Consider the following 18308-nt stretch of genomic DNA (forward strand, 5'->3'; position numbering starts at 1 on the left):
TCAGACAAACGGGAGCGTTAATGGTGCCATGAAAGGATGAAGAGTGCTATTGGCAAAAGGTGAGATAGCAGGAAGTGTTAATGGGAGCAATCGAACAGGAAAGGACAAGTGGCCATGTAGGGGAAGGGTGGGGTTGTGTTGGAACAGGCCATGGGACTGAAAAACAACTGACAACAAACTACAAAACAGGGCTTTGGGGGAGCCTTGTCTTGTGATGTACGAAAATGGGGGAAGGCATTAAACATATTGAGAATGTTCGTCAGCAACATGTGGGGGCCAGGTCCAGGCATTAGAAAGAGTGCACAAACTCCAAAGAAACCATCTACCTGACCATGGGCGGCACGGTGGCACAGTGGTTAGCACTGCTGCATCACAGCTCCAGGGTTCAATTTTGGCCTCTGGTAACTGTCTGTGTGGAGTTTGCACTTTCTCTTTGTGTCTGTGAGGGTTTCGTCCGGCTGCTCCTGTTTCCTCCCACAGTCCAAAGATGGGCAGGTTAGGTGGATTAGTAATGCTAAATGGCCCCTTCGTATCCAAAAGGTTAGGTGGGGTTACTGGGTTATGGGAGAGGGTGGAGGCATGGACTTAAGTAGGGTGTTTTTTTCAAGGTCTGGTGCAGACTTGATGGGCTGAATGGCCTCCTTCTGCACTGTAAATGTTATGAATTCTTTTTTTTAAACAAACATTTTATTGAGGTATTTTTGGTATTATAACAACAACAAAGTAAACATTGTACATGAAACTATAAACATAGTGCAAAAGCTGTCTCCCTCCCTCACAGGTCCCACCTTTATTAACCCCTTACTCTCAGCTAAACTAAACCCCCCCCCCCCATTCTGCTGACGATTAATTTTCCGCAAAGAAGTAGACAAACGGTTGCCACCTCCGGGTGAACCCTAACAGTGACCCTCTCAAGGCGAACTTGATTTTCTCCAAACAGAGAAAGCTAACCATGTCCGATAGGCAGGTCTCCGACTTGGGGGGGCTTTGAGTCCCTCCAAGCTAATAGTATTCGTCTCCGGGCTACCAGGAAAGCAAAGGCCAGAAATTCTGCCTCTTTCTCCTCCTGGATTCCCGGGGTCTTCCGACACCCCAAACATCGCCGCCTCTGGACTCAGTGCCACCCTTGTTTTTAACACCGTGGACATGACATCTGCAAACCCCTGCCAAAATCCCCTAAGCTTCGGACATGTCCAGAGCATGTGGACGTGGTTCGCTGGTCCTCCCGCACATTTTGCACACCTGTCTTCCACCCCAAAGAATCTGCTCATCTGGGCCGCTGTCATGTGAACCCGGTCAACGACCTTGAATTGTATCAGGCTGAGCCTGGCACATGTTGCGGATGCGTTGACTCTACTCAATGCGTCCGCCCATAGACCATCCTCTATCCTCCCAGCTCCTTCCCCCACTTGCGCTTCAGCTCCTCGGTCTGCATCTTTTCTGACCCCATAAGTTCCTTGTAAATGTCAGAGACGCTCCCTTCTCCTACCCACCCTTTGGAAACTACCCTGTCCTGAATCCCCCTTAGCGGTAGGAGCGGGAAGATTGATACCTGTTTCCCTCGGCAGGAGTGGGAAATTTTATGAATTCTTGCACCATCCGCTCCACATTTGATAAATTGCAGATTAAGCATTAGATAATCAGTCATTTCCGAACCCATTGAAGCAGAGTGGAAACAAGTCATCCTTGATCCCGAGAGATAGCCTAAGGTGAAGTGAAAATGAGAATTAAATTATGGGAATAGATTATTTTGACCAGGTTTGTATTCCCTTGAGAGTGAAGATTAAAAGGTGATCTAATCAAGTTGTTTAAGATAATTATAGCAATTATTATAGTTGATAAGGAAAACTATTTCCTCTGGTGGGACAGTTGACCACACAAGGAGGCATAACTTTAAAATTAGAACCAGGCCTTTTCAGGAGTGGTGTCATAGAAAGAGAGTGAAAATCTGCAACTCTCTTCCCAGAAAGACTGTTGATGCTGGGGGTCAATTAATTTTAAAACTGAGCTCGATCAATCTTTCTTGGGTTAGGATATACAGGGCCATGGAACCAAGGTGGCTAAATGGAGTTGAGATATAGATCAGCTATTGAATAGCTGAACAGGCTTGAGGGACAGCTTGGTCTTATTCTTATGTCCTGCACTCTTTTCCAGAAACGCAAAGACTCCAATGTGAAATGAGAAATTTTGTTAAATTACAAAATTGGCTTAATAGTGTAAATGAGGAAAACTTTGGGTGGTTTGAATAGGCAGATTGGACACGGGTGCGTGCTTAAAAGCAATGAACAATGAAGCACAATTGCAACTTGGCTCCAGTGTTTGGCTTCAGGCATGCAAGGTACCACTGGAACCTACAAGGTGTGAAAAAATAGACCTGTGCATCCAGCAAGGGTGACTATGACAGATGCATCACATTGCATATGGGCTTGGTTCAGTGACAGCAGTGGATGAATGCATGGATGGTGAAGAAGTGGATAGAGAATTAAGGAATGGGTGTGGCTGAAACCTAAGTGGGTGTGAGGAGTGACACGTTGGATTATGTTTGGCATGAGAGGATTACACCAAAATGTAGGTAATTCAGCAAATATACCACTTTCCTGTCTTGCTTGAGAATGAAGAAGCTTCCAGCACCACATGGCTGGGTATAATGCTCTTGATCAGCTCCTCGGCCACCTCTAATCACCCCTCCTTTGTTCCAGATGCAAGCTTTTTCCTGCCATTGCCTGGATCCATCTGTAATTCCAGGGAAGCATCAGTAAATCTGGATGTGGCAGTTCTTTGTGAATGCATCCTAAACATCTCCTGTGTCCCCATATTCCATTTCTGCAATGGTCCTTTGCATAGTGGACCTCTGACCATGGCATATGGGTACACATCGCACCCACACCATAACTTGGAGACTTTAAACCCAGAAGTCACAATTCATTGCTGCAATTAATCTTAAATTGCAGAGTAGAACACACTGACTTTACTTCCAGGTTTTACGCATATATATTCTGATTCCCAACCCTGCCTCCAATTGTCAGGGAGACCAAAACTAGTGATTTAAATCCAATTGCAAATTCAGTATAGATCCATTTCAAGGAAAGCTAGCAAGGCACAGGAGGGAGAAAGGAATACGGTGAGATGAATAAATGGGGAGGAGGCTAGTATGGAGCATAGCTCTGTTTAACAGAATGGCCTGTTTCTGAGCTGTAAAATTCTATGTACTGTTCCTATTTTAAATGCTGCACCAAACCCCTCATCCTGGCTAATCCAAGGCATTGACACCAATTATGGAATCTGCACACCAATCTAGCTAGCAAAGAGCAATGTTTGAGCTGGCGCCATTTCTGGTTCACTGCTTAGTTATTGAATTTTTTGAGCCGTCAGGTGAGCTTCAAATTTGATAAATTAATCTCATTGCCATTACAATCATTCATAACAGCTAGTTTTCACTTGAAGCTGCTGGGAGTAAGATTTGACTTTGCTGTGTGATGTAAGGGTCAGGGGTGCAAGGGTCATGTAATAAATCTTTGGTTGAGTGATGTCCCTCCTTAATGATGCTGTAACAAATTGCTGCACATCCTGTCACACACCCTGACTGGTTTCGAGTCATTATACACCTTTCCCAAACTGAGGGCGAGAATATGAGATCAGCATTTCTTATTAACCATGAAGAAATAAGTTGCAGTAGCTTCCACCCCTTTGGGTTTTTTGGAGAATGCAGTGTTGGAATGGCAACTTGTTGGCCCACTGTGGAGCAGGCTCGAAGAGCAAAGTGTTTTTATTAGTGTCACAAGGAGGCTTAAATTAACACTTCAATGAACTTACTGTGAAAAGCCCCACTCCGGCGCCCGTTCGGGTGCATTGAGGGAGAATTCAGAATGTCCAATTCACCTAACAAGTCTTTTGGGACTTGTGGGAGGAAACCGGAGCATCCAGAGGAAACCCACACAGACACTGGGAGAAAGTGCAGACTCCGCACAGACAGTGACCTAAGCCAGGAATCGAACCTGGGTCCCTGGTGCTGTGAAGCAACAGTGCTAACCACTGTGCTCTAATTCATATATTCACTCTATCCCTGAGGTATTTTCCTTGGGGCAGTCCTTCTGTGTAATCATCACATGCTTCCCTATCTAGTTTTTGTTGTTAATATTCCCTCTGCCCTGTTCCATCTTATGAAAGAGGAATGGTGGGGCAGGGATCTCCCAGTAGTTTTGATAGAGTTAATCAGGAGAAAATATTTCCAGTGGCTGGAAGGCCGGTAACCAGATGACCCAGATGTAAGATAGTTTGCAAAAGAACCGGGGAGATCATAAATGTTATTATTCAGTGAGGAGTTGTGATCGGAAGATGTGGCCTGAAAAGGCGGTGAAAGCAGATTCAGTAAGAACTTTCAAAAGGGAATTGGATACATTCTTGAAAAGCAAAAAAACTAGCAGTGTTATGAGGAATGAGCAAGAGAGTGGGACTATTTGGTTAGCTCTTTCCGACTGAGCCAAAAACTTTAAATGGCCTCCTTCTGGCACTAGGATTTTGCATATGCTGTCCAGAGGACATGGATCAGTGTTACTAGTATTATAAACTAGTTGATTCTGTTTTTGCTTAATGTGCACAGATGCATGACGGCAGCATAGTGGTTAGCACTGTTGCTTCACAGAGCCTGGGACCTGGGTTCGATTCCCAGCTTGGGTCACTGTCTGTGCGGAGTCTGCATGTTCTCCCTGTGTCTTCGTGGGTTTCCTCTGGGTGCTCCGATTTCCTTCCACAAGTCCTGAACGACATTATGTTAGATCAATTGGACATTCTGAGTTCTCCCTGAGTGTACCCGAATAGTCGCTGCAGTGTGGTGACAAGGGCTTTTCACAGTAACTTCATTGCAGTGTTAATGTAAGCCTACTTGTGACACTATTAAAGATTATTATTAGTGATCAGGAATGGGAGCCCCCCTGATCCACCTGCCACGATGGTGCAGTTTCACGCAGGACAACCGTAGTACATTAATTGTTATCTAACTAAGCACAGGCTAGGAATTAAACAGAGGCCTTCTAATGTGGTAGATCCTTAGTGCTGCCATGCACTATATTAGCACCCTTTTCAGAAGTTGATGCCCCCCCCCCCCCCCCCCCCCCCCCCCCCCAATGTAGTGTTGTAAGTTACTGTGCATTTTGTACAGAAATGATTAACTGCTTCCATTCTTTCTTTTAGAGCAATTTGTCCTGCCAGCCTGGGATTCGCTTTGAAGGAAGCCAAGGGGTAAGTCTTTGGAATTTTAAAATTTGTATCTTTGGAGCAAATTTTTTTTGCACGGTTCATAATTTTCTCCTTTTCCCTTGATTTCTGAAGCCATTGACTCATTGCTGGGTACAAGAACACAGACATTCATCAGGGGCTGTTTAGCTCACAGGGCTAATCGCTGGCTTTGAAAGCAAACCAAAGCAAGCCAGCAGCACGGTTCGATTCCCGTAACAGCCTCCCCGAACAGGCGCCGGAATGTGGCGACTAGGGCTTTTCACAGTAACTTCATTTGAAGCCTACTCGTGACAATAAGCGATTTTCATTTTCATTTCTCCTTGAGCTTACTTAGATTATGGCTGATCTTCTCAGCATCTACCTATCCTAGTTCATAACCCTCAATACCCTCACCTAAAAACTTGATCAATCTCCGTTTTTAAACTTTTACTTGACCCAGCCTCAACAATCTTTTTGAAATAGAGAGTGCCTAGATTTTCACTATCCTTGGTCTGAAGATGTATTTCCAGTTTGCACCGTTGAATGGCTGGCTCTAATTTTCAGGATATATGCTCCCTTGTCTGGACCCCCAACCAGAGGAAATAGTTTATTTCTATCTAAAATATTGATCATCTTATCTCAATTAGACTGCACTCAGTGGAAGTTAGGCCAAATGGCTAGAGTGCGATGCAGAATGACACCAGTGGCATGGGTTCAATCACCGTACCAGCTGCGGTAATTCATGGAGGCCTGCCTCGCCTTGCTCCGTGCTTGTGGAGTTGCGCCCTATAAGCAATATATAACCAATTGTCCCTTTCTAATGGAGAGAGATGCCTGTGTCCCTTTGTAGACTATGGCAAATTACTTATTCTTCTATATTCAAGGAATTCTCTGATTTATTCATTTGGTGCTCATAATTTAACTCTTTTAGCCCTGGTCTCATTCTTATGAGTCTTTGTGGCAGCACCTGCAAGGCCAATATATCCTTCATGAGGTGGAGTGCCCAGAATTGAAGTTACCACAGATGGGTCTAATCAGAGCTCCATACAACTGAAAATTACTTTCCCTGTTTTGTAGTACAGCTGCTTTGAGATAATGGCTAATATCACATTAGCTTTTTGAATTATTTTTGAGGCTGTATCTTCTGGCAGGAGTTGCTGCTTGCTTACTATTAGGAGCAGAGGATTTTGGTAAATTTACACTTCCTGAACGAGGGCCAGTTTGCCAAATCAACACCTTAATATCGCCCTGGCTGAAATCAGTTAACACAGCACAGACTAATCAAGCATGTGACCCAATCCATGCAGTTCATTTAACTGTCAACTTAGCACAGCATGTTTGCTTATGATGAAATACTGAGGAATTACTGCATTGTTGCAGCTTCTGTACTCCGGGGATTCAGAAAGATTCCATGGCATAATTTGAAGAGCAACAGAAAGTTCTCCCAGTTTCTGCCCAATATTACCCATTGCAGTGCTATTCATGACCTTCCTGTGTGGCAAATACCTACTGTGTTTGACTACTCAAAGGTCACTACATTTTAAAGAAATTAATTGTAGATGAGGTGCTTGATGATATTCAGGTAATGAGATACGTTGCTGCTTAAATGCAAGTCTGTCTGTCTTAAGGTGCTAGCTATCGCTCATGAGTAACATTCCTACCTTTGACTCAGAAGGGTTTGGTTTGATGCCCACCAGAGATTCCAGCTCACAACTGGGGGAGAAGGTGTTAGAATTAATAGAATTCCTACAGTGCAGAAGGAGGCCATTCGGCCCATCGAGTTTGCATCGGCCCTCTGAAAGAACACCTTCCCTCGGCCCATTTCCTCGCCATATCCCCGTAACCCAGAACCCCAACTAACTTGCACATCTTTAGACCCTGGGGCAATTTAGCACAGCCTAACCTGCACATCTTTGGACTGTGGGAGGAAACTGGAGTACCTGGAGGAAACTCGTGCAGGAGTTGCTGCTTGCTTACTATTGGGAGCAGAGGATTTTGGTAAATTTACACTTCCTGAACGAGGGCCAGTTTGCCAAATCAACACCTTAATATCACCCTGGCTGGAATCAGTTAACACAGCACAGACTAATCAAGCATGTAACCCAATCCTGGGAGAAAGTGCAAACTCCATACAGTCACCCCCAAGACCAGAATCGAACCTGGCGACAATCACATCAGTTAAAAGAATTGAATTAAAAAGTCTAGGCCAGGGGTGGGCAAACTTTTCCGTGCAAGGGCCACATTCAGAAATTCACAATTTTAAAGGGCCGCATAGTATATTAAGTAAAATAATTACTTCACCCGGTTATGATTCTGGGCGCCTCATATAGAACATAGAACAGTACAGCACAGAACAGGCCCTTCGGCCCTCTATGTTGTGCCGAGCAATGATCACCTTACTCAAGTCAACGTATCCACCCTATACCAGTAAGTAACCCAACAGCCCCCCCATTAACCTTAAAAAAATAATTAAAAATTAAAAAAAAATAAAAAGATTTTTTTTTTTTTTTTTTTAATGACTTGGTGGGCCGCATAAAGACCTTTGGCGGGCCGTAGTTTTCCCACCCCTGGTCTAGGCTATCCCTTCAAGAAAAGGGTTAATTAAAAAAAACATAGTAATAGTCTACAGGATGCAGTGTAGTACAGAGGGAGTGATGCAAAATAAAAGACGCCAATTTTTAGGTGAGACATTAAACCAGGGCCGCATAGGCCCTCCTGAGGTTGATGTTTAAAAATCACCGCACTACTCGAAGAAGACTAATAGAGTTTTTCTAATATCCTGGAGCCAATATTTATCCCTCAACCAACATCACTAGAAAAAGGATTATCTAAATGTTGATGAAACAAATAGTTTTATCAGGCTAGCTGCCATGATCATTGTTTTTATGTCTTCCCCCTAACTGGATACAAAGTTGGCTCAGTGCCCTGAGATAAAGGGTAATTGTCGTTTGTGACTGGAAGGATGTTTCCAGTGGGTTTCCACAGGATTCAGTACTAGGTCCCCTGTTTTTGTGATTAGATATAAATGTAGGGAGATTGATCAAGAAGTTTGCAGATGGCACAAAAATTGACTGCTATAGACTGCAGTAAGATATCAGGGCAGAAAACAGGGAAATGGAATTCAACCAGAGAAGTGATGCATTTGGGGAGGTCAAAAAAGATAAGCAATTACACAATAAATGGGAGAATACTGAGACCATAAGACAAAGGAGCAGAATTAGGCCACTTGGCCCATCAAATCTGCTCCACCATTCAATCATGGCTGATATTTTCTCCTCCATTCTCCTGCCTTCTCCCCAAGAACCTTAATCAAGAACCTATCTATCTCTGTCTGAAAGACACTCAATGATTTGGCCTCCACAGCCTTCTGCAGCCAAGAGTTCCACAGATTCACCTAACTCTGGCTGACATTCCTCCTCATCTTTAGTCTGAGATTGTATCCTCTGGTCCTAGTTTTGCCTACAAGTGGAAACATCCTCTCCAGGTCCACTCTATCCAGGCCTCGCCATATCCTGTAAGTTTCAATAAGATCTTCCCTCATCCTTCTAAACTCCAACGAGTACAGACACAAGAGCCCTCAACCATTCCTCATACGACAAGCTCTTCATTCCAGGGATGATTCTTGTGTACCTCCTCTGGACCCTTTCCAAAGCCAGCACATCCATCCTTAGATATGGGGCCCAAAATTGCTCACAATACTCCAAATGTGATCTGATCAGAGCCTTATATAGACTCAGAAGTACATCCGTGGTCTTGTATTCCAGCACTCTCGACATGAATGCTAACATTGCATTTGTATTTCCTAATTGCTGACTGAACCTGCACATTAACCTTAAGAGAATCGTGAACAAGGACTCCCAAGTCCCTTTGTGCTTCTGATTTCCTAAGCATTTCCCCATTTAGAAAATGGTCTTTGCCTCCATTTCTTCTTCCAAAGTGCATAACCTCTCTCTTTTCCACATTGTATTCCATCTGCCACTTCTTTGCTCACTCTCCTAACCTGTCCTAGTCCTTCTGCAGCCAGCCTGCTTCCTAAATGCTACCTGTTCCTCTACAGATCTTTGTATCATCTGCAAACCTAGCAACAGTGTACTCAGTTCCTTCTTCCAGATCATTAATATATATTGTGAAAAGTTGTGGTCCCAGCACCGACCCCTAAGGCACGCCACTAGTCACTGCCTGCCATCCTGAAAAAGACCCTTTTATCCCCAATCTCTGCCTTCTGCCTGTCAGCCAATCCTCTATCCATGTGAGGAGTAGAGGAAGTGAGAAACTTTGGAGTGAATGTCCACAGATCCCTGAAGGTAGCAGGACAGGGTAAGAAGGCATTTGGAATCCTTTCATTTATTAGCCAAGGCATAGAATATTAGAGTAGGGAGATTACGCTTGAATGATGCAAAAATTTTACTTCGGAAACTGTGCAGTTCTGGTCAGTAATTGTATTAGACAGGGTACAGAGGAGATTTACAAGAATGTTGTCAGTCCTGGAAAATTGCAGCTATGATGAAAGATTGGATAAACTGGGGTTGTTCTCCTTAGAACAGAGGGCGCTGAGTGGAGATTTTATTGAGATGTACAAAATTGCAAGCAGCTTGGATAGAGTGCATGAAACTTAAGCAAAGAGGTTGGCGACTGAGCAGCATCGATTTAAAGTGATTGGTAGACATATTAGAGGGGAGATGAGGAATTTTTGTCACAGAGGGTTGTAGGGGTGTGGGTAGCAGAGGCAGAAACTTATGCAAACGTGTCTGAATGTGCACCGTAACGTTGGAGGTTACGGACTTAATGCTGGAAAATGGGATTCGGCTGGGAAGCTTGTTTTGTGCCGGTGCAGACATGATGGGCCAAATGGCCACTTTCTGTGCTGTAACCTTTCTATGATTCTAACACTGAAAATTCATAGGCACCCATCTGAGCTCAGCTAACTTGGTGTAAGACCATGGCTGTAACATGCATTCATCCTGATAGCATGCTCATCCTAGCCACTGAATGGCAAACAATTTTTAAAAAATTAAAATAAATTTAGAGTACCCAATTAATTTTTTCCAATTAAGGGGCAATTTAGAGTGGCGAATCCACCCACTCTGCACATCATTGGGTTGTGGGGGCGAAACCCACGCAAACACGGGGAGAATGTGCAAACTCCACACAGACAGTGACCCAGAGCCGGGATCGAAACTGGGACCTCGGCGCTGTGAGGCAACAGGGCTAACCCACTGCGCCACCGTGCTGCCCTGGCAAACGATTTTTAAGGAGACATTAGGGACTCTCTCTCTCTCTCTCTCTCTGGGGAGATTCGCCATGGGAAGTGGTTTTTTGATGGTTTGCAGATGGCGAATCTCCCCAGAGAGAGTCCCTAATGTCTCCTTAAAAATAGTTTGCCATACAGTGGCTAGGATGAGCAAGTTTTTTGGGCTACACTGGCTAGGATGAGCAAGTTTTTCGGGGTTGAGGAAGGTGTGCGAGGTGCGCGGGTAGCCCAGCAAATCATGTCCCCATGTTTTGGGCATGCCCGAAGCTTAGAGGGTTTTGGCAGTGTTTTGCTAAGGTAATGTCCACAGTGCTTAAAAACACGGGTGGTGCCGAGTCCGAAGGTAACGATCTTTAGAGTGTCGGAAGATCCGGGAGTTCAGGGGGTGAAAGAGGCCGACGTTCTGGCCTTTACCTCCCTGGTAGCCCGGAGACGGATCTTATTAATGTGGAGGGACTCGAAACCCCCCCCCCCCGAGTGTAGAGACCTAGGTTAGTGACATGGCTGGGTTTCTCAGTCTCGAGAAAATAAAGTTCGCCTTAAGAAGGTCAATGTTAGGCTTCTCCCAGAGCTGCCATCCGTTCGTCGACTTTCTCGAAAATTAAAATGTCAGCAGCTACAGTATTCCAAGGAGGGGGGGTTGGCGGGCGGGTTGTTGTTTGGTTGAGGTTTATGAAGATTGGGCTGGGGGGGAAATGTTTACTTTACCATGTGGACGTTATTGTTTTTGTTAATGTTATAAAAATTTCCAAATACCTCAATAAAAATAAATTGTTTGCCAAACTTGTGGTATTGGACCCTGCATCAGGCGATGTGGGCTAATGGTTGATATTCCAAAACGCTTCTACAAGAATGCACCCCCAGCAACAACAGATCAAATTGGTAAGAAATCCATTCTTGCTTTTTCCGGCTAACCTTATCCTCCCCATCCCGAAGCTTACACTTTAAATTGATTTTTAGGTCTGATTTAAATTGTCAGACCTGTTCCTTATGTAGTGACTTTTCCCAGCAGTTTAAGCATGTGTTTATACATATTTTCCCCCAGCAATTTACTTGTCAACCATCTAGTTCTTCTCTTTTCCTCCTCCCAACAACTTCCCTCCCCACTCCTCCCTTTTCCCTCCAACACTGTACCAGATTTGACAGTATGCTTGACAATGTTTCCCATCACTAGCTCTTGCTAGCCTCCAGTAATTTTAAATGTGTGCTCACAAAACTGTGACTAAGATTTGGAAAAGGTGAATTTGGAATAGAGTACAATTGTGCAGTGATGGAGCAGCTCTGAGTCAGATTGATTGCCACAGCACCATGGAGATACATGCGTAATAAGTATACGCCAATGGCCCTGCACTGATTGAAACAGATGGACTGGCCTGGGTTTCTGTTCTTTTATTAAAATCCTATCAGGCTCTTTTATAGAAATCTGAAACTTGACATAAAGCTATTCATAGACTGAAACAAGTGCCTCTTCTGGTCTTCACAAATGTGTAGCTCTCAGTTTTGATGTATGAGTCAGCAGCATTAACCCTTTTTACTATTGAAAGATTTTGTAAATTCTACACGTGTACAGTGTCAGTCACAGCGTGCCTTTATTTTTTCCAAGTTAATTATTAAATCGACAGACAGACACCCCTATTGCATAACTGTATGGAATGTAGCATTTTATGCAGCATTAAGCTGCACAGATCGGGTTTGATTAGGACAGGTGAACTTATCCTAGGTTCCTGCTCCAGATCACCATCCAGTAACTCCTGCTGCATATTGCACATGTATGTATGTTGCCTGAAGTCACAATAGCCTTGCCTGTGATGTTGTTTGAGACCGAATTTTCTGCATCGCTCACCAGTGTGGTTTACAAATGGTTACTTTGGTATATTACTGGAGCATGACTCTTACTGAAGTCAGTGCCTTTAAGGAAGGTGACCATTTGTTCAACGTAAAAGCTGAACTCATCCAGCAAATCGAAGATTGAAAGGCAATATATCCAACCCACGTCATCCTTTAGCTCCTAATTGCTCACAGCCACTTCCATTGGGAAATGAACATTAGAAACAGACTGATTAAGAAATTATACTTATACAGCAGTGTATCACATCTCCTCTTAGAAATGTCCAGAGTGCTTCATGCATTTAATAATTATGAAGTGTAATGAACTGTTATGTAGGCGAAGGCCACAATCTTGTTTGCATGCAGCTAGATACCGGAGGTAACAATGCAGTGAGTGAGCAGTTCTTTATGGTGATGTTGTTCAAGGGAAGAATGTTGGCAAGGCTCTGGAAGAATTCCTTCCTTCTCTCTGTATACTGTCCCTTCCATGTCTATCTGAGCTGTCAGAACACGCCAATGGATCCTTGGTTTAATGACTTATTTAAAGCATGGTTCTAGCTGCTGCAACATTCTCTCAATCTTTGGATTCTGAGGCATCAGTCCTGCCTCCTTTTTTTTTTAAAAATTTAGATTAGCCAATTATTTTTTCCAATTAAGGGGCAATTTAGCGTGGCCAATCCACCTACTCTGCACATTTTTGGGTTGTGGGGGCGAAACCCACGCAGAAGTCCTGCCTCCTTAGCCAAAATAATGTATTCTCCATTCAAGATGAAGCATGGTGGTAGAATGCATCCAAAAATAAATAAAGATACTGTGACAAGATGGCGGTGAATCTAAACTTGGATCCCGTTCAGCAGCATGATGGCGCTCCCATAATGGTATTAGGTTGGGATTTCCAGGATGTTGACCCATTTGTGATGAGGGGCCATGATTTGATGATGTGTAATTTGGAGGGGATCTTGATGATAGTGTTCCCACAATATGGCTGCTCTTAGCCTTCTCAGTTATGCAAATTGCAAGGGAAGGAGGGATTGTTTTGTGGGTCCTTTTTCTTGTTGTTGTTAAGGTGCTAAAAGGGAAGAAAGGGTAGTAACAGAACAATTTGCATTGGGATTTGCAAAGTCCACTGGTTGATGCATTTGACGATGTTTTTACTGACGACGAGGCCTGGCATTGTCTTTGGGCTTTCCTGCATATCTCTGCTGTATTTTTGAGAGGAGTTAGAGAAAACAAATCAGTTTTTACATTAGCGTCCAATTTCCTGTTGGAAAGCACTTGAATTGTGTATGTGGTTATGGCAGATTATGCATCATAGCATCACCATGCCACTCCATTCTCAGTAATTTACTGATTGAATTCGGAAGCTGAGTTAATTTAGTCTCATTTGCCAAATCTTTCAAAGGTCAAATGACAGTGTAGAAAAATACAATTGTCTCATTAGCTTTAGACTAGTAATACGGAAGAATAACGGGCAATCTAATGTAAAGCACCTAAATTTTGAAGAGGTTCAATTTCAATGGGATGAGAAGGGATCTTGCCAGAGTGTAAAATGGAACCAAAGACAGACAAGAAAAACTGCAACGGGACAATGAGTGAACTTTCAGCAAGAGATGCTACATGTACAGTCTAGATACATTCCAAAAAAGATGAAAGGTAGGGGATCTAAAGCCAGAGCTCCTAGGATGACGAGGGAAGTAGAGAATATAATAAAGCAAAAAAAGGTGTATGGTGCGTATCTGAGAACTGTGTCACAGACTATTTAGGCTGCAACCTGACATAGTTATACTCATGGTGCCATACCTTGCATGCAACGTCCCAGATATCGCAATCCCTCTGTATGTCCTGTCCCACCGACCGGGCAGACCCACAAGAGGTGGCAGCACAGTGGTATACAGTCGGGAGGAAGTTCATAGAATAAAATCCCTACAGCACAGAAGGATGCCATTCGGCCCATCGGGTCTGCACCGTTCCTCTGAAGGAGCATCTACCTAGGCTCACAGCCCCGCCTATCCCTGTAATATCATCTGAACTTTTGGATACTAAGGGACAATTTAATATCTTTGGACTGTGGGAGGAAACCAGAGCATCCGGGGAAAGCCCACGCACACGGGGAGAATGTACAAATTCCGCACAGACTGTCATCCAAGGCCTGAATTGAACACCAATTCCTGGCGCTCTGAAGCAGCAGTGCTAACTACTGTGCCATCATGCCGCCCATGGTGCCCTGGGAATTCTCAACATCTGTTCGGCACCCCATGAATCTTTATGGCATCAGGTCAAACATAGGCATGGAAACCTGATTGCCACCTACTTGTTCTTTGTTCTTTGTACTGCCCTCACTCAGCTAATGAATCAGTACGCCTCTCTATTAAGCACCAATTGGAGGAAGCCCTGAGGGTGGTAAGGGCACAGAATGTACTCTGGGTGGGGAACTTCAATGTCCGTCACCAAGAGTGGCTTGGTAACACCACTACTGACCAAACTGGTGAGTCCTGAATGTCAAATATGCTGGACTGGGTCTGCAGCAGGTGGTGAGGGAGCCAACAATTGGGAAAAACCTACTTGACCTCGTCCTCACCAATTTATTTGTTCCGTATGTATCTGTCCGGGTCAGTATTAGTATGAATGACTACCGCAAAGTCCTGGTGGAGCTGAAGTCCCAATTTCAGATGGAGGACACCCTCCATCATGTGGTTTGGCATTACTAAATATGAGGTAGTTTTAGAACAGATCTGGAAACTCAAACTGGGCATTCATGAGACCTAGTAGGCCACTGTATTCAACTGCAATCTGCAACCTCATGGCCTGGTATATGCCCCACTCTCCTTTACCATCAAGCCAAACAATCAATCCTGTTTCAATAGAGTTCAGGCGAGCAAGCCAGGAACAGAACCAGGCATACCTAAAAATGAGGTGTCAATGGAACGACAGCACAGGACTACTTTCATGCCAAACTGCAGAAGCAGCAAGTGAAAGGCAGAGCTAATCGATCCCACAACTGATGATCGTATCAAAGCACTGCAGTCCTCCATATCCAGTTGTGAAAGGTGGTAGACAATTAAATAATGAACAGGAGTAGGATGCTCCACAAATATCCCCATCCTCCGAGCTGGAGGACCCCAGCATTTCAATGCAAAAGATTTTTTTTAAAATTCCAATGAAGGGCCAATTTAGCATGGCCAATTCATCTACCCCTGCACACCTTTGGGTTGTAGGAGTGAGACCCACACAGACATGGGGAGAATGTGCAAACTCCACTCAGACAGTGACCTGGAGCCGGGATCGAACCCGGATCCTCAGCGCTGTGAGGCAGCAGTGCTAACCACTGCGGAAAATTGAAGTTAATGGGAATCGGGGATTAACCTCTCCACTGGTTGAAGTCATACTGAGCACAAAAGGTTGTTGGAGGCCATTCATCTCCATCACTGGATAGCGCTGCAGAGGTTCTTCAGGGTACTACCCTGGGCGCAGCCATCTTTAGCTGCTTCATAGATTACCTTTCCTCCATAATATGTTCAGAGGTGAGGAGATTGCACAATGTTATGTATCATTACATCCCCTTAGATGCTAAAGCAGTCGATGTCCTTGTATAGCAAGACCAGGGTGCCATTCAGGCCTGGTCTCATAAGTGGCAAGTAGCATTCGCAGCACAAGTGCCAGGAAATGACCACTTCCAACAAGGGCGAATGTAACCATCTCCCCGTAACATTCAGTAGCATTACCATTGCTTAATTCCCCACTATCAACATCATGCATGCTACTATTGAAAATGATGTGGATTAGACATATGCAGAGACCACAGGAATAGGTCAGAGGCTGAGAATTCTGGGTCGAGCAACTCTTCCCCCTATCTCCATAAAATCGCTCCACCCTCTATAAGGCTCAAGTCAGGAATGCGATGGAATACGGTTCGCTTGCTGGATGAGTACAGTTCCAAAAATGCTTAAAGTTTGACACTAACCTTTACACAGGTGCTTGGGAGGTCGTACACCACCGTAAGCAGCCACTCCTTCCATCAATGATGCACAGTGGCAGCAGCGTGTGCCAAAAAAAATTTGCACAACAGCAGCTCATCAAGGCTCCTTCGAAGCACCTTTCGAACTTGTAATTTCTACTACCTTGAAGGATAAGAAGAGTAGGTACATTTGAACACCATCACCCGCAAGTTCCCCTTCAAGTTGCATGCCATCCTGGCTTGAAAATATATCTCTCTTCCTTCACTGTAATGTGACTTCAAAGTTGATTCCTCGGCTCTCTTCCCCATGACAATGTGGAACACATTAACCTTGATTTCAGGTAGAAATGTTAATCAGCTATCCTTGATCCCCAACTTGTTTTCACCTTGGAAGTAACTGGATAGTTTACAGCACAACTGCTTACAACCCAATACCTTCAAATATTTCTGGGACTTTAGAAGAATCTGAGACCAGTCTTTGTAAACCCAGGGATTGCTACCATTGTCTCCAAGCATGAATACCGTTCACCTTCATACCAGTAAAACAAGTTAAGACTTCCTTTGATCTCTAACAATCAAACCACTCAGACTTGCTGACAGTCAGCAGAACAGATCACATGATCCCCTTCATTTATCCTAAATTTCAAACCACAGTCCCAAAATATAATCTTTAAAAAAAAATTCCAATTAAGGGTCAATTTAGCGTGGCCAATCCACCTACCCTGCACATCTTTGGGTTGTGGGGGTGAGACACGCAGACACGAGGAGAATGTGCAAACTCCACACGGACAGTGACCCAGGGCCGGGATCAAACCCGGGTCCTCGGCACTGAGGCAGCAGTGCTAACCACTGTGCCACCATGCCGCCCCACTAAAATATAATCTTGTAAACCTCCTAATTGTTACAACCAAAATCAGCTGGACCGCAGCAGTTCAAAATAGCAGTCATCACCATCTCCTCAGGGGGAATTGGGAATAGGTAATTAATGCTGGCCTTGCCGGTGACACCCACATCCTTTGAAAGAATAAAAGGGAGGTTGAAATGTTTTGCTGCCAAGTAACTCCAAACTGCGTTATGCGATCTGTGCAACTGGTCATTCTTTAAGGGCATTGAGTTTCACCAGGCTAATCTACTGTGGAGTACATTGGTCATTTAAAAACAAATGAATTTAGAGTACCCAATTCTTTCTTTCCAATTAAGAACCAGTTTAGCGTGGCCAATCCACCTACCCTGCCCATATTTTGAGTTGGGGCGATGCGACCCACGCAGACACACGGAGAATGTGCAAACTCCACACGGACAGTGACCCTGGCCGGGATCAAACCCGGGTCCTCGGTGCCGTGAGGCAGCAGTGATAACCACTGCGCCACCATGCAGCCCCTGAAGTACATTAGTCATAATGTCATTTCAGCACAGATAGAGGCCATTCAGCCCATGAACAATATTCAGTGTTGGGCTGAAAAATGACAAGTAACATTCATGCCACACAAGTACCAGGCCATTGCCATCTCCAACAAGAGAGAATCTAACCATCTCCCCATGATATTCAATATCATTATCATTGCTGAATCCTAGGTATTACTATTGACTGAAAACTGAACTGGACTAGCCAAATGAATACTGTGGCTACAAAAGCAGGTCAGAGGCGAGCCAGCCTGAGGTGAGTAACTCACCACTTGACTTCCCAAATCTACTTATCTACAGGGCTCAAGTCAGGAGTGTGATGGAATACTCTCCACTTACCTGGAACGCTCGATTGACACCCATCCACAAACATCCAGGGCGCAATTCTCCCAACGGGAGACTAAGTGCCGACGCCGGAGTGAAAACCGGAGTGTTTCACTTCGGCGTCGGAGGCCGCTCCTCGCCCCTTATTCTCCCACCCCCAGGGGGCTAGGAGGGCGCCGCGTCAACTTCGTGCGCTGGGCATTGGCGCCGCGTCAAAGCGTCGCCGCATAAATTACGCGGCCGGCAGCGCTTAAATGACGTCACACGCGCATGCGCAGGTTGGCCGGCGCCAACCCGCGCATGCGCGGTTGCCGTCCTCCCCGCGGGCGCCCC

General features: G+C 44.7%; 1 protein-coding gene across 1 annotated transcript in view; it reads left to right on the forward strand.

The window, feature by feature from the left end:
* Positions 1-18308, forward strand: part of ell (elongation factor RNA polymerase II) — a 172709-nt gene that overhangs the window by 43430 nt on the left and 110971 nt on the right. The window contains exon 2 of the mRNA XM_038776846.1: positions 5191-5238. Coding sequence (XP_038632774.1) covers positions 5191-5238 — 48 coding nt within the window. The remainder of the gene's footprint in view (positions 1-5190; positions 5239-18308) is intronic.

The sequence above is a fragment of the Scyliorhinus canicula genome, chromosome 18 (assembly GCF_902713615.1).
Source record: "Scyliorhinus canicula chromosome 18, sScyCan1.1, whole genome shotgun sequence".
Classification (NCBI taxonomy): domain Eukaryota; kingdom Metazoa; phylum Chordata; class Chondrichthyes; order Carcharhiniformes; family Scyliorhinidae; genus Scyliorhinus; species Scyliorhinus canicula.